A 23865-nucleotide genomic window follows, 5' to 3' on the forward strand; every position below is an offset into this window, starting at 1 on the left:
TTCCAGAAGGCACAGGCAGCCCGCTCTCGCAGCTCCTGAGCTGGTTCCTCTTTCTCTCCAAGGCACTGGCACCAATGCCTGCTACATGGAGGAACTGAGGCACATCGACCTGGTGGAAGGCGACGAGGGGAGGATGTGCATCAACACGGAGTGGGGAGCCTTTGGGGACGACGGGTCTCTGGAGGACATCCGTACCGAGTTCGACCGGGAGATCGACCGTGGCTCTCTCAACCCCGGGAAGCAGCTGTGAGTCCCACCTTTTCTGCCCCGTTGTGTGCGTGACCTTGGGGATACTTAGCCAGAGTTAGGGGCTGAGATGAGGGGGGCGGAAAGGCAGGTGATCACAAAGCTGAAGCCCATCAAATCTGCACAATCTTTCATTCCTTTGGCTAGCTACGCGGTTGTAGCAGCTGCAGCTTTAAAAAGCATGTTTTGAATGATTTTCTCTTTGTTGAATTACGCTGTAATTGTGTCCTGGTAAAAAGTTCTGAAGATGAAGAGCACAGAAGTGTTAGTATAGAACTAGGGTTTCAAAACCCTCGTGCACCCTGGAGTCACTCGCACTGCTGCCCCGGGGGAAGTGAGGCCCCGTGGCAGGCAGGGCAGCTGCCGACCAGGGGAGTGAGCGTCCTGAGCGCCTTGCGCTGGGTTCCAAGGGTACTGAGGACCCCCTTCCTGTCCCGTACTTAGAGCTAGTTGGGGAGGCGTGTCCCACGTTTGAACATCTGTCCTGCAGAGGAGTGGGGGCTAACCTTTGGAGTCATACAGAGCTTAGGGAGCCCAGAGCATGGAGAAGCTTCCCCCATGTTACGTATGGGCAGACGGGTCAGTGTTGGTAACAAACATCAGACATACTGGGCCGGTTCCTTTTGGCCTCGGAGAGCTCCCGGCTGCAGAGGTGTGAGTGATGTTATTCAAGGCGGTGTGGGCATTTGTTGATTTGAGCTATTTGGTTCCTGCAGTGCATGCTCCTATTTCTCTGTGATGCCGGCGGGCTGCTGGCTCTCTCTGCCGGCCCTGCCAGCTGCCTCGCCCTGGGATCAGGTGCTGTCAGCGTGCTGACTCTCTTGGCTATGGGTCCTTATCCCGTGCCAGAGAGACATGGGAGTTCGTTTGTCATTTTTGAAGCCCATCCCCCCAAAATCTCCGCACCCCGGGCTGGATGAGGGGGCTTTCCACCCGAGCTAATGGCATCATGTAAATGGCCAGCCGCCCTCCACCGGAAATGGCGGTGGCAAGTAACCTGGGTTTGTTAGAGAATGCCAAGTTCTTAGACCCAGTTTGAACATCTACTTTGTATCTAGAGACTGGGGTACCAGCTTGGGATAAAGGATGCCAGTGTTAAAGCTCTGATAGCCAAAGATGTTTTCTCCCCCAATCTGTTCATCTACTCATCCGTTCACGGGAGAGCTGCGGCTTTACTCGATGGCCCTGCTGTCTCAGGGACCTCTGGGGGATATTCTGTAATATGTACATATGCAGCGTGTTACATCTCTAAAACCCTCTCGCTTCCACATTTGCAAGCATACGTGACCCCAGGGGTTTCAGATAAGACATTATGTAGCTGTAGTGTCCGTCATGCCCTTAATCAGAAGGGCAGGGGACTGCTGCCTTCTCAGTGGAGCAGGGCAGTTACCTGGGATAACTGACAGATATGACCCAGGCCCATCTGTCCTGGCTCCAGTGGGGGGATCCCCTGTGGCTTGGGTGGAAACCTGGATTTCGCTGCCATCCGTTTTGAATTATTTCTGAATTTTTCTAAGGGGCTGAACTATAGCCCTTGGCTGAATGGTGAACTGGGCTCACAGTTGCCTTGCAATAAGCATTTTTGGAATGATGGCTGGATGGATGCGTGGATGGATAGTGGATACGGAGGGGGGATGGGGATGGACAGATGAAGGATGGGGGTGGGGGGAGATGGGTGGATGGTTGAACGGATGGATGGAGGGTGGAGGGGCGTGGCTAGATGGCTAGCAGATGGGTGGGTCAATAAACAGTGAATGGGTGTAAGAGTGAAGGGTGTATGTATGTTTCCCTGTGAACCGAGCCCCAAAGGTCAGCTCTTGTTAAGAAAAAACTGAAGAAGGGACAGCGCCTTGAGTTACATCATGTATTCCTGGAAATAGGCTACTGGTCAGAGAGTTTTTTGCCAAAAAAATTTCTGCTCTTTTCTTAGGTTCCTTGTCTAAGTTTTTGGGGATTCCCTGTGTTGTCGTCTTTGCAATGCCGAGTTCTTCAGAGCCATCTTGTCCTTCTTGTCAGGGAGGGGTGTTAGCTCCATTTGACTGGTGGGAAAATTAAGGCCCTGGGATAGGACAAGCTGCCCCAGGAGTCCTGGTTGAGCTTTGATCTGGTTTGGGCTTAGGGTTTTCTGCCCCATTTGAAAATTTGAGTTTTTAGAGTGAGCTTCTAGAATGTCTAAGAGTCAGCTCTTCTCATTTTCAGACAAACGTTTATCAGGAAGGGTCTGGAGGAGTGATTTTTCATCCCTGATTGCATATCAGAATTACATAAAGGCCTTTTAAAAACATACTGCTGCCCGGGCACGCCTCACCCTACCTACCTCCCTCCTAGTTCTGACTCTCACTGCGCCTGGGCTGGGGCTGTCCTCAGGAGCCGGAGAGTTCCCCAGGTGATTACAGTGTGTAGCCAGGATTGAAAATGTAGGCATGTGGGATATGCACAAAGGCCAACCCCCAGATGGGCTCTGGACCCCTACACACCCACTCATTCATTTTGTCTGACATTTTCCCTGACAATGTACGGTTGCCGGGAAGGGCATCGGCATGGTAGCTCTGTGGGTCCTGCCTTCCTTGGTGACCTGCTGCTTTCAGGACAGCAGGGGACAGCTCGGAGTAGTCAGCAGCCCCAGCCAGGCCCCGGAGTTAGGCGGTGTCTCTCTAAAAGGGGTCAGACACCCAGCTCCCTCCCTGCTGTCCTTGTATTCTAGGCCTTTGAGATTCTGGTCACATACCTATCTCCTACTCTGGATTTGAGTCCCATCTTCTTTCATTTTTAATTCTCTTTCTCCTCCCCTCCTGTCTCCTTGGGCTTCTTGATCTTCTTTTTCTGTGTCGTGTCTGGACTTTTGAATGCCATTGCCTGGTGTGATTCCTTACTGCATCCTTCAAAAGGCAAGGAGACACTTGCCTCACAAAACAGCACCAGCAATGAGCAGGACGCTTCGACCTGGAGAGTTCTTCCGTCTGAATGGTGGCAAAGTCCATCCCCAGACACCCATGCTTACCATCGCTCTGCCCACTCTGCAGACCTCTGCACACTGCTAGTCCCGCTTAGCATGGCCTCAGACCTGTTCCACCTCTCCGTCCCTGGGCTGCCTGTCCCAGCACACCCTGGCTGCCAGGGGAGCTCTTGATTGGCCGTCAAGTCCTGGCTCCCCTTGTCTGACCATGACCCCCATTCTGCCCCTCCCAGCCTGTCCCCAGGCCCCGTTGGGTCTCAGCCCTGCCTGGGTATGCCAGCGGGCAGGAAGGCCACAGCACCACAGTGTTGCCTGCCAGCCTGTGGTCATCAGCCTCTGACTCCCACCAGGCAGGTCGCCACTTGCTGGGTCCCGGTGGGAAAGGAGCCTGTTGTGTCCGTGTGCTTCCAGTGGGCCGAGTGAGGCCCATCAGAGGTGCCTTTTCCTCGTCCTGCTGCTCTGACGGCTTCAAAGGATCTGTGTACATAAAAGACGTCCTTTGGGAAAGGGAGATCATTTTGCATGCCTCTGGAGGGCACAGTGAGAAGCAATGGATAGAAGGTGCCAGGAGACTGATCTTAGCTCTTGCTAAGGAGAAGAAGCTTTTCTGTTGTCACATCGCCCGAAGGGGGCCAGCTGCCTAGGGAGGAAGTGAGCTGTTAACAGTGATAGCTCACATTTGATGGCATTGTCCACAAGAGGGGCACGACAGCATGGTGCTGAGAGCCTAGCCTCTGGTGCTTAACTGGGTTCCAAGTATGGATTTGCTACCCCTTGGCTCTGTGACTGGGCAAATGATATGACCTCTCTGGGCCTCAGTTTCCTCATCTGTGAAATGGAGATAGTGACATTGTCCACCTCATGGGACTGTACTGAGCATGGAGCAAGTTAGTACACGTGATGTGCTTAGAAAAGCGTGAGACATTCCTGATGCAGACACGGTAGCACCTCCCCCCCATGAGCCCTGCACGGTGACCTCATCAGCGGGCCCTCCCCTCTCCCCAGTATCCAGGTGAGGAAAGCAGGGAGTAGAGAGCACGGTCAGTGGAGAGCCAGGATGCAGCCCAGACAGTCTGGCTCCTGCCTGCTTTGAGATTCCTGATCGGGACTACACAGAGGCAGTTCCCACAGGTCCTTGGGGTGCTGGCGGAACGGCCGGGCCTCAGAGAGGCGCCCTTCTGCCAGGGATCCCCGACACAACCTTGGCTGGGGCGGTCGTGTCTGGTCCTGTCCGGAGCGGGAACAATGCGGACCGTGTTTCTCTGTGCCCATGTTGGGGTAAAGGGGGGCCAGGTGCTCAGGTCCCAGCAGCACCCAGGCTGGCTCAGGGGGGAGCAGCATGTTCTGCTGTGTCACAGGCAGCTCTGGGGGTGCCAGCTAGGCTCCCTCGGGGGAGAGGCAGGCTCCTGGATGTCAGCCTGCCGCTGTGGTCTGTCCCGGTTGGAGCTCCCTCCTGGCCCCTGCTTCACCAACACATGGGGCCCGAATCTGGCTCGGAGGTGGCACAGAGCCCTGGTCTGTGGTCGCCGCTCTCCTATAGCCTTGGGCTCAAAATGGCTGCTGCGCCTCCAGACCTGCCACCTCCCAGGGAGGCGAGAGAGAGAGAGGATATACTCTGGGACTGGCCTGTGGCTGCCCATGAACTGCTCAGAGCCCTCCTTGGGATTTAGGGTAATGTCAGTGAGGGAGGAGTAGGCTCCCCAAAGCAAATTCATGGTCATTTTGGCTAGAGAAGGAGAACGTGGATGCTGGAGGGGTGGCCAGCGACAGAGGTTCTGTGGGGCGTGGCTGTGTTTCAGCCCCATCAGCTTCCCCCCCGCCCTAAGAAGGCATTTACCCTTTCTGAGCCGGGAAATGGAGAGAATACTTCCAGCCACCTTCTGTCACAGGGCTCGGGGACTTCCCTGCTGGAGTGATGGGCAGGAAGGCCCTTTAAAAAGCATAGTGCAGTGTTTTGTAAGAAATGATCGTGTTCTGCGTTTCTGGGGCGGCCTCCTCGTCATCCCCAGTCTCAACCTCCGGGCAGCCTTCCCTGCCTATCCCCGTGCCCTGGCGATGGGTGTGGGGTCTGGAGGAGACACCCCCTTCTCCACTGCTGTGTCGTGGTCATTTAGTGACACAGGTGTGTGATTTTGCCTGCTGGTGAGCCCGTGAGCATGAGGCAGTGCCTCCTCCTTCTCCCTTCTGCCTCCTGCCTGTCTGTCCTGCACCTCATGAGCCGCCCTGGGAGGACGCTTGTAGGGAGGCCCTGAAAGGTGCCACGTGCTTTTCTCCTGCAGGTTTGAGAAGATGGTCAGTGGCATGTACTTGGGGGAGCTGGTGCGACTGATCCTGGTCAAGATGGCCAAGGAGAGCCTCTTATTTGAAGGGCGGATCACCCCGGAGCTGCTCACCAGGGGGAAGTTCAGGACCAGTGATGTGTCAGCCATTGAGAAGTAGGTGCTGCCCCTCGGGCTTTTCTCTTTCCCTTCACTCCACCCCGCACCCCTGCCCACCTACACATGTGAGGGCTGGTGATTAGAGGCCAGGAAACTGAGATTCCACTGGGGAACAAGGAGTTCACTGAGCCTGGGCCCTGGGCTTAGAAGCCCCCTGGGACATGTGAGGACCTTCTCCAGACTCTGCTTTAGAGAACCCTGGTGACCTCAAGATAATTGGGTGTTCCCTGAAGAAAGGGTTCTGTGGCTAATAGGATTGGGAAATAACTGCATATTTATTCTCCATTGAGAGATCTGTAGTATTCATTACCATATTAAAGAAAACAGTTCATTTTGGTTGACTTATAATTTCCCAAAATCCTTTTTTTCTTTTTTTTTTTTTGAGTGGGGGGACACAAAACGAGAGCACGTATGTGAACGGGGGTGGGGGGAACGAGAGAGAGAATCCCACACAGCCAAGCAGGGTCCATGCACAGTGTGAAGCCTGACTTGAGGGTCGATCCCACCACCCTGAGATCATGATCTGAGCAGAAATCAAGAGTTGGACACTTAACCGACAGAACCACCCAGGTGCCCCACTTTCCCAAGCCTCTCTGGTGCCTGAAATACCCTTCCCACTGCCCACCTCCCATTCTCTCACCTCTTAACAGCCCGATGTGTTCCCTGGCACAAGTTTGATAAATGTGGTTAGCAGCTGAGACGGGGCCGGTAGGGAGGACCGAGACCAGCCAGCCACCTGCCTGCGCTCTTTCTGCCGCACCGTGAGAAACCCAGGCGTCTCTGCCCCAGCTGTGACTTGTGGGCCTGAACCCAGAGAGGGAAGAGGGTGAACTTGATCCTAGGGCAGCCTGATGTGGTTGGGCGCCTCCAGGTCTGAAGGACTGGTGTCTTGGGGCTGGCCTCCGTGGGCCACCAGGCTCGGTTCCCGGTTCGGAGACAGGTAGCCGTGCAAGGCGCTCTGCTGAAAGATAGGGCTGGTCCGGTGCTAGAGACGTCCATTCATCTCCACATGAGGCTGTCGTTCCCACTGCCCTGCTGAGTGCCAGAGACATCAAGCTGGTGGCTTCCTAGTTCTGGCTCCTGGGGGCATATGCAGGTCAGTGGGCTGCAGTCAGAGGAGGCAGCTGTGGAAGTTGGAAGGGGTTTATGTGGACTTACTCCTCTCTCACATCCCCGGGCATTTACCCTCGGATCACTCTCCCCCAGGAGCTCTTGAGGCAGAGCGACTGTCGGTAGGACGCCAGGTTCCGAGCTTCTGGCCTTCTCTCTGCTCGAGCCCCCCAGTTAGCTACTGGGAAGGTAGGGGACAGGAGGCCCATGGCGGGTCTTCAGAGCCATTGACAGTCAGGAAATGCTTGCCTTCCCTTTGGCCTCTTCTGGTGTTGGCTCTTTGGTTACCAAGAAACAAAAGCCCACTTGAACTAGTGCAAGAAGACAGGTAGACTGTCGTAAATGTATCTCAACAGAACCTGAGTGTCCCACCAAGGCAGACGTTCAAAGCATTTTCTTTAAAATCTGCAGTAAGATGGTGTCACCCATTTTTATTTAGCATTGTTCTGAAGTCTTAGCCAGTGGAAAGAAAGAAAGAAAAAAAAGGAAGGAAGGAAGGAAAGAAAGAAATTAAAGGCATAAAGAATTAAAAAAAAAAAAAAGGAAGTAAAATTATCATTATTTGGATGTTAATTGTCTGTGTGGGACACCAGAATAACAAGAGGTTAGGGAGTTCACTGGAGATAAGGTACAAAAGTCAAACTGCATTTCTATATATTGGCAATAGTTAAAATATGCATGTGTTTAAATAAGCCTTTTATTTTAAAATATTTGTAGACTTAGAGGAAAATTGCAAAGATGGTACAGAGTGTTCCTGGGTATTGCTGACTCCGTTTTCCCTAAACATCTGACATTACTGTGGTACATGAAGGTGAAAAAAAAGGGAGCATACATATATGTATATATGTTGATATATGCCATCTATACCATACCGTCTATAATAGTAACAAAATCCTAAAGTACCTCAGAATGAATCTAACAAAAGACGCACAGAACGGGTATACAGAAAATTCAAATTTGACTGGAAAACCTCAAGGAAAGGGGTGTCCGCATCCCAGGACGACTCCCAGACAGACCTCAAGAGCAGATTTGCCTGTGTCTCCGGAGCACCGAGCTCTCGGGCGAAGGTGGCCACGTCTCACCTCTACTTTTCTCTATGGCCCTGGCATGTCATGTCCCAGCCCAGCACAGTTTTTTCTCTTATTACCTGATATTTCTTATGGAGGAGACTCCTTCATGTGTTCTTCTCAGGCATTTGACAGTCTTAATTCCATACCCCCCCACCCCACCTCCCCCACACATGGCGAATGTATTTCCCCTTCCCAGGACTCTGGACCCTCAGTGCTTTGTGCTCCCCAATGGGATCCTTAACTCACGGTTATTGGCCTCTAACCTCACAGGAATAAGGAAGGCCTCCACAATGCCAAAGAAATCCTGACCCGCCTGGGAGTGGAGCCATCTGACGACGACTGTATTTCAGTCCAGCACGTGTGTACCATTGTCTCATTTCGCTCCGCCAACCTGGTGGCTGCAACGCTGGGCGCCATCTTGAACCGCCTTCGAGATAACAAGGGCACACCCAGGCTGCGGACCACGGTTGGTGTCGACGGGTCTCTTTACAAGACGCACCCACAGTGAGTCTGCCCTTTGCTACCATTGGCACTCAGTGCCCATCTGGGCCGAAGACTTCCTCCAAAGGTCAGACTTTTGCACCCAGTGAAGGTTTTTGGCACACAAGACAATTGTAGTTCTGGGCAGAAAGATCAGAATTGCCCACTTGAGAAGTACCCAACCCTCAGTCAGTTCTCCTGGTGTTGCATCTGTACTGTCCTTTCCCCATCACTTCTTCCGTTGTGTTAGAGACATCTGTGCTGCCGGGAACACTGGGTGGAATGTGTCTGTATCTTAAGTTCTCTTGCTTATCCATTTTGTGTCAGAGACCTTCATCCTCATTGTAGCTTGCTTGGGTCATGTTGCAGTGCCCACATTCTTGTTTTGGAAGCTCCTGTGGAAGGCCCCCCAGCCCTCAGAGATACCTTTTGAAAATAGGCAGCTTGTAGACCTTTGCATGTGAGAGCTGGTCCCTGTTGGTGATGAGGGGCTGCCTTCTTGTATACCAAACCCCTTAGCTGCAGAAGCCTTCTGTGGTACCGAGAACATGGCTGGTCCAGTTTTCGAAAGCTAAAGATGAAATTCCGAGTCTTTGTGTGCCATTAACAATAGCTGCCCATGATATGATTGTTTTGCACAAGATCTCAGATGTTTTGGCACTCTGTGTGCGAGGTGCATGTGACGTCGTCTTGTGGGCTCTTCACAGCCAGTTCTAAACACAGTTACACGAATGTGGACTTAAATGGAAACCGTTCTGGTACTGAGCAGCTAGGGCGTGAGCTCGTTACATGTCCTTATCTGTTAGGTTTATAATTTTCTCTCTCTGTATTTTTAAAGTATTTGTAATTTTTAAAAAAGATTTTATTTATTTATTCAAGAGAAGGAATGAGCACAAGAAGGGGGCAGAGGCAAAGGGAGAGGGAGAAGCAGGCTCCCCAAAGAGCAAGGAGCTTGATGCAGGGCTCGATCCCAGGATCCTGGGATCATAACCTGAGCCAAAGGCAGACGCTTAAAGACTGAACCACCCAGGTGCTCCAGTAACTGTAAAAATTTTGATAATGAAACCAGCTATCTTTTTGAGGGATAGGTGGTTTCTTGGCAAATGTTTGGATAAGAAAGGGATTTGCAACATCACTTTAAACATTTTTTTAAATTGTGGTGAAATATACACTATGGAATTTACTGTCATAACCAGTTTTGAGTATACAGTTCAGTAGTCTCAAGCCCGTGCACACTGTTGTGCAACCAGTCACCACCAGCGCCTCCCCAGCTCTTCATCTCCAATGTCACGAGTACAACCAGTGACTTTGATCAGATGTGTTCTCTTTCAGAAACCACAGGTGTTTGGTATAGAAACTTGAGACAGTTCAAAAAATGACAGAGATTAGAAGGGATTTTTTTCATCCTACCCCTGGCATTGGTCAGTGTTAATATTTTGGGGTTCTGGTTTCCCTGTTTCCTTTGGCAAGCAGCCTTCCACACTTAAAACAGACCATAAACTTTGGGGAGCTTCTGTGTCTCACTGAGTCCTTAAGTTCTCTTCTGGCCGATAAAGAATGTCTTGACTCTTGGGGGCGGAAGGAGAGGGCAAGTGAAAATAGAAAACAAGAGTGGTTATTCGCAGAGCCAGTAACCAATCGAATAAGCAACTGATGAACTCACTTAGTTCCCATCACCCACTATCCTCCAGATCCTGTCAGTCCTCATGGACTCCAAGGTTAAGTCTCAGGCCCAGGGTCACCTAATGCAGGTGGCAGAGCTTGTCCTTGTCTTCCGATCTGTCTGACTTCCAAACACCGGGCTCTGGACCTCTGTGTTGTCAGCTCCATCTCGTGATGGAGGACAGAACCCTTTGTGGACCCCGAGTTTTCTGTATTTGATACTCGCGTCTTAATGTGTGTGACTGTGGGCCCTTCCATTTTTCCTTTTTACTTCTCTGCATCTGCCAGCTTTTCTCCAAAGCACATGTATGACTTGGGTGCTGAGAACATCAAGTCTAGAACATGGAATTCAGATGTGGGAGAAGAAAGGGGAACCAGAGCTCCTTGACCGATGGCTCAGTCTAACGGTTGTGGCCTGCTTCCTCTCCCCCGGCCCCCAGGTATTCCCGGCGGTTCCACAAGACCCTGCGGCGCTTGGTGCCTGACTCCGATGTGCGCTTCCTCCTCTCAGAGAGCGGCAGTGGCAAGGGGGCCGCCATGGTCACCGCGGTGGCCTACCGCCTGGCCGAGCAGCACCGGCAGATCGAGGAGACCCTGGCCCACTTCCGCCTCACCAAGGACATGCTGCTGGAGGTGAAGAAGAGAATGCGGGCGGAGATGGATATGGGCCTGAGGAAGCAGACGCACGACAAGGCGGTGGTCAAGATGCTGCCCTCCTTTGTCCGGAGCACTCCAGATGGGACCGGTGAGGGCCTCTGCCGCGGCCGACGCACCCCTCCTGCTTCTCCCATCAGGGGCCAAGCAGGGCTGCAGGGAAGTCGCGGATGCGTATATTTTTGGCAGGAACTAGAAACGCAACCCTCTGCTTTCCGTTTTTCCCACTGGTTGGCCCCGTGTGTGAGTCAGGGCACTTGACCTGCCCTGGATCCGGCCTCCCAGGCAAGCACCATCTCTCAAACCACGGTCCCGCTCAGAATCAGAAGGTGTTCTTCCAGCAGTGAGCCTGGGCCGGTCCCGCAACGCTGGGATGGCCGTGGGTCCTCTCCCAAATATATTCACTGGCAGGATAGATGCCCCGTGCACCCTTCCTAGCTCCTGACATGGTGTGCGGCGGGGCAAATGGGTCCGGGGCTCCAGACAGGTGGGAGAACAGAATCCAGCCCTTACAGCTGACCTTGCTGAGCGCTCTGGGGACTCGAGGGGCTTCTTGGGTGGGCCTGGAAGTCAGATGTGTGGTGGGAATTAGGTTCCCATGGGTAAGTGACTTACAACTGTGTTACACCCTTGCATTCAAAACCACCCTCAAGCCTAGTGACCTCAAACGGCAACCACGTCTTACTGCTCCTCTGCGCCAGGCCCAGAGGGTCTCTGCTGGACACATTTGTGCGTCTGCACTCACTGGGTCAGCCCGGAGGCCTTGCTCACGCGCCCAGCCGTCAGCACTCAGCGAGGGTGCAGTCTTGGCCTTGGCTGTGAGTCCCATTCTCCAGGGGCCGCCGGGCTCGTCCACATGGCAGCATCAGGACCCATGAAGGAGAGGAGGGACTTTTAAGGCTCTCGGAGGCCTGGGCTGGAACTGGCTCAGCTTTGCCTCTGCCACACTCTGTCGGCCAGAGCGAGTCATAGGGCTGGGCTGGAGCCAAGGGGAGGAGAAACCGACTCCATCTTCCGATGGGAAGAACTGCAGAGTCACGTTGCAGAGGAAAAGTACAGGGAAGAGAATGACTGTGCACATTTTTACAAATACTCTACACATTGATATAAACTGCCAGTTTTTTTTTGTGAGTTTCCCTAAAACTGGCTCACTGTTGCCACGCTTTTTAGGAACCCCAGAGAAGTTTGTTTGTTTATCGGGACCATTGGTTCATCTGTGGGTTTTCAGTCCCTGCAGTGAGGCTCGAAGGTCGTGGCGGTCAGAGTGTTCGTGCCCACCCTCCCTGAGCCCGAGTATGTGCTGGAGGGAACAGAAGCTGAAGCTTCCCCCCTGTATTTAATACGGGGGCTCGAGTCTTGGGGCTACTGGCTGCCACAAGGTGCTTAGCTGTTTTTGATGTTGTTTATGTTCTTGACTAACAGAGCACGGTGACTTTTTGGCTCTTGATCTTGGAGGAACAAATTTCCGTGTCCTCCTGGTGAAAATCCGCAGTGGGAAGAAGAGAACGGTGGAAATGCACAACAAGATCTATGCCATTCCCATTGAAATCATGCAGGGCACCGGGGAAGAGGTGAGACAGTCTGGCTTTGATGCCACGATGGCCCACGTGTGTCATGGTGTGCGGCGGAGGACACTGAACAGTGTCCTCCGCGGTCCGCCCCCAATCTGCCTTGGGGTGCATGTGGCTCTGCTGTCGTGTCCTTGTGGCCTGCAAGCACTGGGCACCTTCAGCAACACTGCGGAGTTCCCAAGGGTGCGCTCGCTCTGCATGTGTCGGGGCACCTGTGTGCGTGCGTGTGTGCGTGGAAATGTGCCCTGGCGTGCGTGCCCTGAAGCATGAAGCCAGAGAGCATGGGTTATCCCTTCTTTTCTCCTGCAGCTGTTTGACCACATTGTCTCCTGCATCTCGGACTTCTTGGACTACATGGGGATCAAAGGCCCCAGAATGCCGCTGGGCTTCACCTTCTCGTTCCCCTGCAAGCAGACGAGCCTGGATGCGGTAAGTCTCTTTCCTGCAGGTGCCGGATGGTGCTGGCCTCGAGGCTTCCCCCAGCCTCACCCGTCCCTTTGGTGTCGGGAATGGTTCCCACGTCACAGTGGGTTAATCCGGCTTTCTGTCATGCCCTCCGCTTCATTTTAAGACCCTTCTCTATTGATTTTGTATCATTTGCCACACCCACCTCTTCCAGGACACAAGACGGAGGCTGTCAGGCTGGAGGAGCCACGGGTGCCTCCTTGGGTCACAGGTTGGGGTGTGGCCAGGGAGGGAGCCTCCGGAGCGGCATGAGCTCATGTGGAACCTTGGGATTTAAGGCAAACGTTAGGCAGTGTTAGGGAGGCGGGGTTGGGCCACTTCTGGAAGCCAGTTAATCAACTCACCGTGCTGACTTAGGGGTTTTTCCTCTGAAGCATTTTCACATCTCAGCAGCTAGGTCCATATAAACTTGTGTTTTCTGCAGTTTTTAAAGCTCCGCATTGTTTAAGGAGTTCATCCTCACTGACACCTTTGGTCATTGTAGTCGAGGACATACCTAGCAAATGTAGAACTTTGTTCAAACTGAAAGTTCGCTTTAGGCAGTAACAGTGTTCCTAAAAGTTTGTATTCTCCACTGACGTTGTTCAAAGACTGTTCTTTAGGGGAACTAGATGGTTATACCAGGGGGTATCTACGTCTCGGTTTCTCCATCTGTGAAATGGGCATTGTGGACCAGCTGGCCACGGGGATCATTAGGAGGGGGTAGGCCCGTGGAGGGCCCCTTCTTTGGGCCTCAGATGCTCTAACCTCATCTCTCTGGGAGTGAAATGTTATGTTCTGCCCAGAAGGGCTGATGCCACAGGACTCTCCTGGTGCCTTTCCTCTTTCAGGGAATCTTGATCACCTGGACGAAGGGTTTTAAGGCAACTGACTGCGTGGGGCATGATGTAGCCACGTTACTAAGGGAAGCGATAAAAAGGAGAGAGGTAACTATTAAAAAGATATTTTTTAAAATTTTCACTGTTGGGGGGGGTTATAAAAATTGTCCTTGCTGGGTCGTAAAGAATTCAGACAATACGGAAGCGTGTGTGACCTGGGCAAGCAGATTCCCTAAACTGTCAGCAGGTAAACAGGAGGTGAATGGTTTTATGTTGTTAAAGGATGGTTTAAGAAAGGTAAAATCATGACTCTCTGACAGCTTGAAGAAGAAAAAAGCAGCCCCTGGTGACTGGGCCCAGTCAGCCTTGGTGGCTGGGCTCCTGGTGAACATGGAGTATGACTCCATAACTGATGGAATTAGACAGGAAGGAGAGGAGGCAGTACTCATGTCTGCACTGAGCACGCACTCAGACAGTGGCCCTGTTTCTGGACAGCCTCCAGGCCTGGGCAAGCCCCGCTCCGAGCCCTCCCGGAAACCACCAGCCCAGGCTCAAATCCTGGAGTGGGTGCTTTCTAACCTGTTCCGAGATGCCCATAAGCTGTGTCACCCTCGTGGCACCTGGTCCCTGTGCCCGGCTCTGTTTGACTGTAGGTGTATTTCTGATGGTCTTTGGCTGGAGGACATTGAAAAAATATAAAATGGAAAATTCCAGAAATGTTGTTTGATTTATCAATGAGGGAATTAGTTAAAAAAAAAAAAAAGTCCGAATGCCTGTAGTTCAAAAGAGTAATCAAATGCACCAGCCATGGGGAAGGCTGATGTGAATGGGTTTTTGAAAGAGGGATGGGTTGCACCCAGCAGAGTACGTAAGACAGCTTCCATCCCATCACAAAAAAACCTGGTGACCTTCTTTGGCCCACATCAGCGCTGTCCCCGTTAGCATTCTTGACCCTAGTTCTGTGCAGAGACCGACCCATGTACACACATCTTGTAGCAGGAACCCTACCGTACGCACACTATTACACCTTGCTTATTTCCCTTAATGTGAGGAAGGCATCTTGTCCTGTCATCACACAGAGACCAACGTCCTTTCCTGTGGCCACACAGCAGCGTGGTGGTTGCTGGAACCATGTCTTACACAGGTTCGCACATAGCCCCTTCTGATCTAGATTTCTGGTCCGTGCAAGCCATGCAGTCAGTATCTTTGTGTACCTGCATGGCTGTTTCCGAAGGACGGGTTCTGAGGAATGGATATTGGTGTTCTGTTTTGCCTTCTGGAAGGCTCTAACACTCTGAACTCCCGAGAGAGCGCTGCTCGGCCACAGTCTCTCTTTTCTCCATTCAGTGGTTCCCTCCAGGCTGCCTCTGTGGCACTCGGCAGCATCTGTGAAATGGGTGGAATGCTTCCTCTCTTTAACTCTCCAGTGTCCGATTCATCATTAATAGCAGGTGTTTAGTTAGTGAAGGAATATTTAGTCACCTCTTAAAGACTGGTGAGGAAGCTGTTTCAGTTGAGGCACCACGAAGCACTATCCCTCCCCTAAAGCCGTGTCCCTTTCTTTCCAAAGGAATTTGACCTGGACGTGGTGGCTGTGGTCAATGACACGGTGGGCACCATGATGACCTGTGCTTATGAGGAGCCTACCTGCGAGGTTGGACTCATCGTAGGTGGGTGTCCTGGAAAGTCTGTCGCTTTGGGCCAGGGAAGGCTGGGTTTTTCTGTTCTGTGGGGCCATAAGCCAGCAGCTCAGTCCTCTGTGGGAGACACTCTATCTGTCCCTTTTGTCCTCTTACTGCCTCCAGAGTTTGGAACAAGGTTGCAGAGCTGTCAGGGGACTTTGTCCTCCCAACACTCAACCCCAAGGCTCGCGACCAGATAGCCAGAATGGAGCTGTCCTGGAACAAGGCCCCAGATGGCTCACAGGGCTTGGGTGGACAGGGTGGGAGTACCTGGGGCTGGCCTGGCCACCAGGGCAACCACTGGGCCTATAGGGAAGGCCACCCGGCAGGAGTTGAGGGGTGAGAGCCCATGACTGGGAAGGCAACAGAGCCCTCCCTCTCCCCTGACTGTGGGCAAGGGCCAGAGAGTAGTCTCGGGCACCGTTTTGCTTCTAGCAGCCACTGTCCCGTGAGCAATCCCAGCCACTTGGGTGGGCCACAGAGAGGTTGGCTCTGGGGGAACCCTTATAGTCCAGACATAGGAGGGGTCTGGACTCGAGAGCACGTCATATCGGAAGCATATCAGTTCGGGCTGTGAGAAGACCATTTGTCCCACTGAGTCTGCTCCTGGTGTCCAAATGTTGGGTGAAGGCCCTATTTCTTGGCCAACCTCTATAGGCCCTACCTGGTCAAGGAGGGCCAGCAGGCTGCTGGGCAGACCCTTTGCTAAATGTCTGGGAGATGGGGAGAAGGCCCCTGAAGGCTGCCTTCCTGGTGCTCGGGAGACCTTTTCATTTGTAAAACCATTTTGGCTCCTGAGGAAATTCTGAAAACTGGGGAGCAGCTGCAGGTGTAAGGTTTTGGGGGCCTGACTCTGGGGCTGTTTGGTTCCTTCCTTCCTTTTGCTAAGCTTTCTTCGCCCACCCCTCCCAGCACCTCAGCTTCTGAACGGGCTTAGGTGTGACACGCAGATCCAGAGTGACACAGCACATTATTCCCCACGCCAGGCTGGGCCTGGCCTTCCTGCTCAGTTCAGGGCTGCCTGATGAGCCGTTCGTTCCTGGCAGCTGGTGAGAGGGAGCGGGTGGGGTGGAGCTTGTCCCAGCCCCGCCCCCTCCCCTGCCACGTTCACACCCACTTCCTCCTCCCTCCGCCCATCCATCCCTTTGCTTCTGACGCCCATTGGCAAGAAATATGATTTATATGTTTCGGCTTTCTGGGCACCCCTCGCCATTTCTGGGGCGGCTCTTCTCTTTCACACTTTAGGGTGAAAGGGAGCTGAGAGAACAAAAACCCCAAACAATCCAGTGACCACAGGGAGAAGCGTTGGTGAATTCTACATACCTTTCTTTAAAGGGAACGAAAACAACCCAAGCCCTTTTGGTCCAGCTAGTGGGGACTGCCTTGTGTCCCCCAAGGGGGCTGAAAGTCTATCTGTATCCCATCGAGGCCGGGTTGGTGGTGCTCTGGGGCCTGGTTACAGGGAGTGGGGACCTGCTGGAATTTCTGTTAGAAATGCAGAGTCCCAGGCCCCGCCCCCCACCTTCCACTTTAGAATCTGCATCTTAATAAGCTTCCCAGGTGACCGAGGTGCAGATCCAAATATGGGGGGCAAGCATTCCATGGTTGGTTGGTTGGTTTTACATTTTCTAGTCCCTTCACAGAGATAAGGCCCAGGACCCCGGGGATGGGGATGTCGTGGTGACAGAAACTGCCGAGAACCGTTTCAGACACTTCCTCTCAGTTTCCGGCCTCGGCTCCTCGGGGATGAGAGCAGCAGACCGTTGGTGGTCCCACCGCAGTCCTTGTGGGCCCACAGACTAGGCAGTTCAGGGACGGAGAGCAGAGGCTCCTGGGTCCCTGGGAACTGTATGTCAGACTTGGTGTGTGCACCCAGACGCAGGTCCCTTTTCTCAGGAGCATCCTCAGGTTTTCAAGGAGGGCTGTGACATCAGACTGGCAAGGTACTGCCACCTTGAGAAAGGTGCCATGCACGTGCTGGGATACTGTGGTTCCCTGAGCCAGCTGTGAGCTTCAGTCTGAAGCACGTGGGGGAGGGGACCGGGCCGGCGCAGTCCATGACCATTCAATCCGTGAGGATGAGCGGACATCCATGGTGTGACATGATGTGACAGCCCCAGTGTATTTATTTTATAGATATGTGTGTGTGTATGCAGTTGTGTGTACGTGTGTGCACGTGTGGAGAGAAATATTCTTCCAATCTGAATACTGCCTAAACTTTTGCCATTGAAGACCCTGTTCTTTCTTTTTTTTTCCTTTTTTTTTTTTTTTTAAGATTTTATTTATTCATTTGACAGAGAGAGCACAAGTAGGCAAAGTGGCAGGCGGGGTGGGGGTTGGGGGAAACAGGCTCCCTGCTGAGCAGAGAGCCTCGTGCAGGGCTCGATCCCAGGACCCTGAGATCATGACCTGAGCCAAAAGCAGAGGCTTAACCCACTTAACCCACTGAGCCACTCAGGCACCCTGAAGACCTTGTTCTTTGTTGTCACACTGTCTTCTGTTAAAATAAACAGAGCTCTGCCTAGGCAGGTAAACCCATGAGGGCCTTGATTTTGACGTCCTGGTTTCAAGTAAGTGAATCAGATGCTCTCTGGGTAGTTTAACTCTGACTCTCTTTCTATTTCGAGCTTTTCCTGGAAAACAGTAGGAAAGCAAAGCTGTTGCTTTATTTGTCGCAAGAATGTACCCCCCTCTCCCTGGAGTCCCGGGCCCCAGGCCCTCCCAGAGACCCCAGGTCCAGGGACCACGGCCGGTCACTGCCCCCTTGTGTGTTGCAGGGACCGGCAGCAATGCCTGTTACATGGAAGAAATGAAGAACGTCGAGATGCTGGAGGGGAATGAAGGGCGCATGTGTATCAACATGGAGTGGGGTGCCTTTGGGGACAACGGGTGTCTGGATGACATCAGAACAGTCTATGACAGGCTGGTAGACGAGTATTCTCTGAACGCTGGGAAGCAAAGGTAACTCTGCTTGGTGGCAGGGGACACATGGGGGGCCAGGACGGGGAGGGTGGAAGGCTGTGGTCTGCCTGTTGAAATAGAAGAAGCTTCTAGTAGAAGTGGAGTTTCGATATAGGCTTAGAGACTAGTCCCTCAGTTTCCCTCCTGGCCTTTGTTTTTGGCTCAAGGAGAGCAGAGAACCAGGAGGATGCCTCCCCCACCCCCGCACCGTGGTACATGGTACACATGGGCCCAGGTGGGTGTCCTGGCCAGGTGCTGCCTCTGCCCAGGAGTCTGCCCAGAGGACAGGGTGGCAGCAGCCACACCGCTTCCCTCAGTGACTGTGTTCATTCTGGAACATTCTGGTCTTTCCATTGCTCTATGTTTCTTCCCCATCAGATTAATAGAAGCCTCTTGGTCAGCAGGTTTTTGTTTTGTTTGGCGGAAGTAAAATGCACTTGACCTGCAGTTGTCAGAGGGCACAGTGTGTTAGGATGTGGCCAGTGGGGGCTTCTGTTCATTGTCCCCCAGCCCCCTGCATCGCCTCTTGGCAGTTTGGAGCCTGGGTCCGATGCCCTGCCTGAGATACATGTCTATCCTCCCTACGGACAGACCAAGGACTCCTTATCTGAGGCTCCCAGGCCTCAGGCCATCCTCTGCTGTCGCCCGGATGGGTTGGTCCGAGCTGTGTCCCCAGGAGCAGGAAGAAGCACTGGGGCGGGGGGTGGGGGAGGAGGGCGGGCAGCACCTCCCAAATGAGACTTGTCCCCCAGCCACTCTCAAGATCTTTGCCTTTTCCAGATACAGCCATGCTGTTATTTACTCAGTGGTTTTCTTTAAGTCAGCTTCTATTTTTTACTTAAATTTAAGGAAGGAGAACGAGGGGGAATCCAAGATTATTGTAAACAGATGATAATCGTAAAATGAACAATGCAAAGACGAGCGTCACTCGATTCCAGCTCCTGTTTCCCACCGTAGGCTCTAAACAAGGATCCCCTGGGTCGGCAGGGCGGTGGCAGGCGGTAGAGGGGTCAGAGCCCCATCAGTAGAGGGGTCAGAGCCCCATCGGCACCACACTGAGCTGGTGTCCTTGATGGTGTGAGGAGGACAGGAGGGGAACTGATGATGATAGCACCATCTTATGGTTGGTTTTCCTTTGGAGCCCCTGAAATCCTCTGTAGGGCCCCGTGGACTCTTCCCAGCTTGGGGTCACTGGGACTTGAGCACACGAGGGCAGGAGACAGAAGCCCCAGGAACAGGTTGCCCTCAGGAGCATGGCAGCCGCCTCAACCCTCCAGCCTGGGTGGCTTCCTCCCTATGCTGAGGGCTTGACCAGCGCTCTGGGCTTTTTCAAAACCTTCCAGAAATTTAATGGGAACTTTCCCCTCATTGTCTTCTTGTCCCTTTAAGACTCAGACCAGCTGTTTGCTTATTCTGCAGATAATTTATTGAGCACTTGACTGAGAGCCTAGGACTGCATCTGTGCTAGACCCTGGGCCCCAAAGCTGAGCGGGACACGGGTTCTGGCCTCTCGGGTCTTCTGCGGCAGGGCCAAGAGAGGCAGTGTCCCTGTGTGCCTTGTGACGGGAAGGGAGGATGTATGGGAGCCTGAGAGGGGCAGATAGAACCCGGTCGGGGGGCGGGCGGGGGGGACAGGCCTCTTGGAGGAGAGTTTGGAGCGGAGAGCCGGAGTGGGGTTCTGCCAGACAGAGGCAGGAGGGAGATAGTTCAGCAGTTAGACAGGAGCCCTGGTGATTTCGGTTCCAAGCCTGGGGAGGGTTGAGGCCCCCTCAGCCCTTCCTGGCCTCCCTCTGCCTCCGCTGAGCACAGGGCTGGGTGTGTGTGCTGGTGATGCTCCCGGAGCGGCAGGAAAGCACCCGAGGCTGCTGGAAGACCAGAGGCGGTCCCTAGACAGCAGCCTCTGCTTGTGTTTCAGGTACGAGAAGATGATTAGCGGTATGTACCTGGGGGAGATTGTCCGCAACATCCTGATTGACTTCACCAAGAAGGGCTTCCTCTTCCGAGGGCAGATCTCTGAGACACTCAAGACCCGGGGCATCTTTCAGACCAAATATCTCTCCCAGATTGAGAGGTGAGCGATGCTGGCGGGGTGTGGGGGGGGCGTCCCCGCTGTTAGAGGTCCACATGGCCTGGCCCAGGGTGGGCGGGGTCGGGGGGTTTGTGATGAGCGTGGAGGCCCCTCACAGTACGTTTTGTCATGTGTGAGGACTTCCTCCTCCCTCTGGAGTAGTATAGACCCTGAGCAGCTACATACTGAAACCATATAATTTTATTATTAACGATTTTCCTTTTCTTCACTCGGAGCATTATGTATGTTTGTTGGAAGTCAGGCGAGTAAGCTGTAGGACTCCGTGTCAGGGTGAAGCTCCTCACAGATACTTGTGTCGAGGGCGCTGAGCCCAGTAGAGCCAAGAGCCACAGGTCTGGTCCCGCCCGCGTTCCTCTGAAAGGCAGCCTGGGACCGGGCCGCTTGCTCACACAGGAAGCGTGCCCCATGGTGGGTCACTTCTGTGTTCTTGTGTGCATAGACCGCCCCCTCCCTGCCTCTGCCCTCGTCCCTGGTGGCCCGTGAGAGCAGGTGCAGGGCGCTCTGCATAAGCAAAAGCCACCTTGGTTCTTAGAATGGTCGTGGAAGCTGCGGTACCTGGCCGGCTCAGTACACAGCTCTTGATCTCAGGGTTGTGAATTTGAGCCCTGTGCTGGGTATAGAGGTCACTTTAAAAAATTAACTTAAAAAATAATTAATAAAACTAAACAAGTAAATGTTTTGGAGGAAGGAAGCCCCCACAGCCCTCCTCATGCTAAGTACAGTGGTTTGCGGCTGGTCCCCTGGTGCGGGCTCCCAGGCCGCTCTGTGGAGCCCTGCGTCATCCAGCCTTCTGGGTTTTGTCCACCGCAGTGACCGATTAGCGCTGCTCCAGGTCCGGGCCATTCTCCAGCAGCTGGGCCTGAACAGCACCTGCGACGACAGTATCCTGGTCAAGACCGTGTGCGGGGTGGTGTCCAAGAGGGCCGCGCAGCTGTGTGGGGCGGGCATGGCTGCCGTGGTGGATAAGATCCGTGAGAACAGAGGGCTGGACCACCTCAACGTGACTGTGGGAGTGGACGGAACACTCTACAAGCTTCACCCGCAGTGAGTGGGGCCTCTGCTTGGGTGGTCAGGGCGTCCTGCGCTGCTGAGGTCCCTTGATGGGTTATGGGCCCCCAGGATGTGAGTCCCCCCGCCCCCCCCACCGGGATAATTCCTCACCAGGACACAGCCGGTTGTCTGGTAGCAGCTGAGGAGTGGCTCCGAAGCTTGTTTTTTTGTTTTTGTTTTTTTTATAAAGATTTTATTTATTTATTTGACAGAGATCACACGTAGGCAGAGAGGCAGGCAGAGGGGGAGGGGGAAGCAGGCTCCCCACTGAGCAGAGAGCCTGACGCGGGGCTTGATCCCAGGATTCTGGGACATGACCTGAGCTGAAGGCAGAGGCTTAACCCACTGAGCCACCCAGGAAACCCAAGCGGCTGTGAAGTTTAACTGAGATCCTTGGAGAAGAGTGGCTTTGCTTGGTTCAGCTTACACTGGTGGCATAGATTTCCTTCTCCCCGCTCCTCCTGTACCCCTCTCAGGTCAGGCAGCATCCACGGGGAGGGTGGGTGTGGCCTTACTCATCAGCCTGGGTAGCTGCAGCCCGGCCAGGAGGCTGAGTTTGGTAAGCGGGGAGAGGCAGTGGGGACGGAGGGAGGAGGACGCCTTGTCTTGTTCACCTGCTAGATCAGTTTCTCAAGAGGCTTCAAGGCAGGAAGAGGAGCGGGGAGGTGCCTCCTTATGGTCAAGGGTCTGACACTGTGCTCGGCCCCGCCGGCTCTTTGCTTGACCACATATCCCAAAGCTTGGCTCTTCTGAATGGAGTGACCCTACTATTGTCTAAACTGCGGTGCTTTTGCCAGTGAAGAGACTGCCGCTACTAATTACACTGGGACCATCCCTGGTAATCGGGGCCATAATGTCACTCTCCTTAAAAGCAGCCTCATGCAAACCAATGTGGGCATATGCTTCTTAGCTCATGGCCATGGCTGGGGAGGGAGCCAACTGCTGTCTGTCCCGGTCTCTCCACCTTCACAGCTGTCCTCTGTGTCCCCTGGGGCAGCACACCGGTGGGGCTTAGAAAGCTACGCTCTTGGGCTGTGATCCCCGCACCATCATTTGGAAGCCGTGCTCAAGTGCCCCACAGTCAAGTGTCCTTGTCCTCATGGCCGATGGCCACGGGCAGGGCTGGAAGGTAGTATAGAAGTGTTTGGGGGGAGGCCCAAGCAGGGCTCCGACAGCGGGCAGGTGGGCTCACCCCTGAGAGCTCCATTGGTCTGAGCTGCTTCAGCCTGGCCATGTCTTACTGCCCAAACACAGTGTGGGGACCCAGAATCATCTGTCATTGAGGGTCTCTGTCACCGGGGGCCTGCCGCTCTTGGCCTTGGAGGCCAGGTGTTGGGCCATGGACAGTGATGGACTGGGGACCTCGAGGGGCCGCAGCTGAACTGACCCGGCACTGGGCCACACGCAGGCGCTGTCACCCTTCTCCGTATCCTGTTCCCCAGTTGCCTTGGGCTTGGGGGATGGCTGGGTCTGAGCACGTTATTCCTGGCCTGGCCCTGATGAGCCTTCTGGTCACTTCGGTTTAGATTTTCAGCTGTTCCTCCCTGCCGGAAACTGAGGTGATGGGATCAGGGCAGATCCAGTGTCCCCCAAACCCTTCTCTAGAAGCCCCTTGATTGTCCCCTGTCATTAGGGTCCTGAGCCATCCTCTCGTGGGCCCGGCGTCTCTTCACATCTTCGCCACTTACCCTCCTCTGTGTGTTTTCTCTCTCAGCTTCTCCAGAATCATGTACCAAACCGTGAAGGAACTGTCACCAAAATGTAACGTGTCCTTCCTCCTGTCTGAAGACGGGAGCGGCAAGGGGGCTGCCCTCATCACGGCAGTGGGCGTCCGGCTCCGGGAAGAAACGAGCAGCTAAGGGTCCCAGTCCCCCGGCCTGCTGCCCCTCCGGCACGTCTCTCTTCGGGCGGCTACCCCTGTCCCTCCCAGCGAGCTGGGCCGGGAGCCGCCGGCGCCAGAGCCCGCCATCGCCGCGGCGGGGAGGGGACGCAAGCCAACTAAGGCGCATAACGTAGGGTACAAAATAGAGCGTGTGCTATTGATAATCTCTCCCCACTCCGGCCCCCTCCTCACCCACCCTGCCACTCTGCATGATCCGATTTCAGCCCGGTCGTCCGCTCCCCACGTGTGAAGTTTAGTGGCGCCCATTTCCGGTTTCTGCATTCGTCCGACAGAGTTATTTATTGGCCCAAGATGAAAAGTCACGCCATCTGACAGGCCGCCTGGGCCTCCACAGCCCGTCCTTGGGGACTCCTCCCCCGTGGGAAATGTATTCTCACCAGCAGACACTGCCGGGACTCCTCCTCCCAGGGGCATCCGAGCGGCTTCCTCCCGCCCCAGCCCCCACTGCTGTCTGGCGTCCCGAGGTTCCCATCGCGACGTGTCCATGCCACTGAATCGTGTGTCCGTGGAACTGGTCAGAGCCACGCTGTGACAGTCTCGCCTTCTGTCTGTCTTGGGGGTGCGAGGGGAGGTGGGCAGTTCTGCGGGAAAGTGTCTTGTCTCCATTTGGGTGAAAGGAACGAAACCAACGAACAGTGCCCTCCTTGGAAATTCCCCATTGCTTTTGTGAGCCATGTTGTATGACCTAGTAAACTTTGTACCAATTCAAA

The 23865-nt window shown here is 53.9% G+C and overlaps 1 protein-coding gene across 2 annotated transcripts in view; it reads left to right on the forward strand.

Annotated features, from left to right (window-relative positions):
• Positions 1–23865, forward strand: part of HK1 (hexokinase 1) — a 61792-nt gene extending 37927 nt beyond the window's left edge. For both annotated transcript variants that reach the window (XM_059397611.1, XM_059397610.1), the window contains exons 7-18: positions 63–246; positions 5482–5637; positions 8091–8324; positions 10403–10707; positions 12039–12187; positions 12497–12616; positions 13483–13578; positions 15041–15140; positions 17930–18113; positions 20029–20184; positions 21013–21246; positions 22967–23865. In XM_059397611.1, the coding sequence (XP_059253594.1) occupies positions 63–246; positions 5482–5637; positions 8091–8324; positions 10403–10707; positions 12039–12187; positions 12497–12616; positions 13483–13578; positions 15041–15140; positions 17930–18113; positions 20029–20184; positions 21013–21246; positions 22967–23111 (2063 nt within the window). In that variant the 3' untranslated portion in view covers positions 23112–23865. The remainder of the gene's footprint in view (positions 1–62; positions 247–5481; positions 5638–8090; positions 8325–10402; positions 10708–12038; positions 12188–12496; positions 12617–13482; positions 13579–15040; positions 15141–17929; positions 18114–20028; positions 20185–21012; positions 21247–22966) is intronic.

Source organism: Mustela nigripes, chromosome 4 (assembly GCF_022355385.1).
Source record: "Mustela nigripes isolate SB6536 chromosome 4, MUSNIG.SB6536, whole genome shotgun sequence".
Lineage (NCBI taxonomy): Eukaryota > Metazoa > Chordata > Mammalia > Carnivora > Mustelidae > Mustela > Mustela nigripes.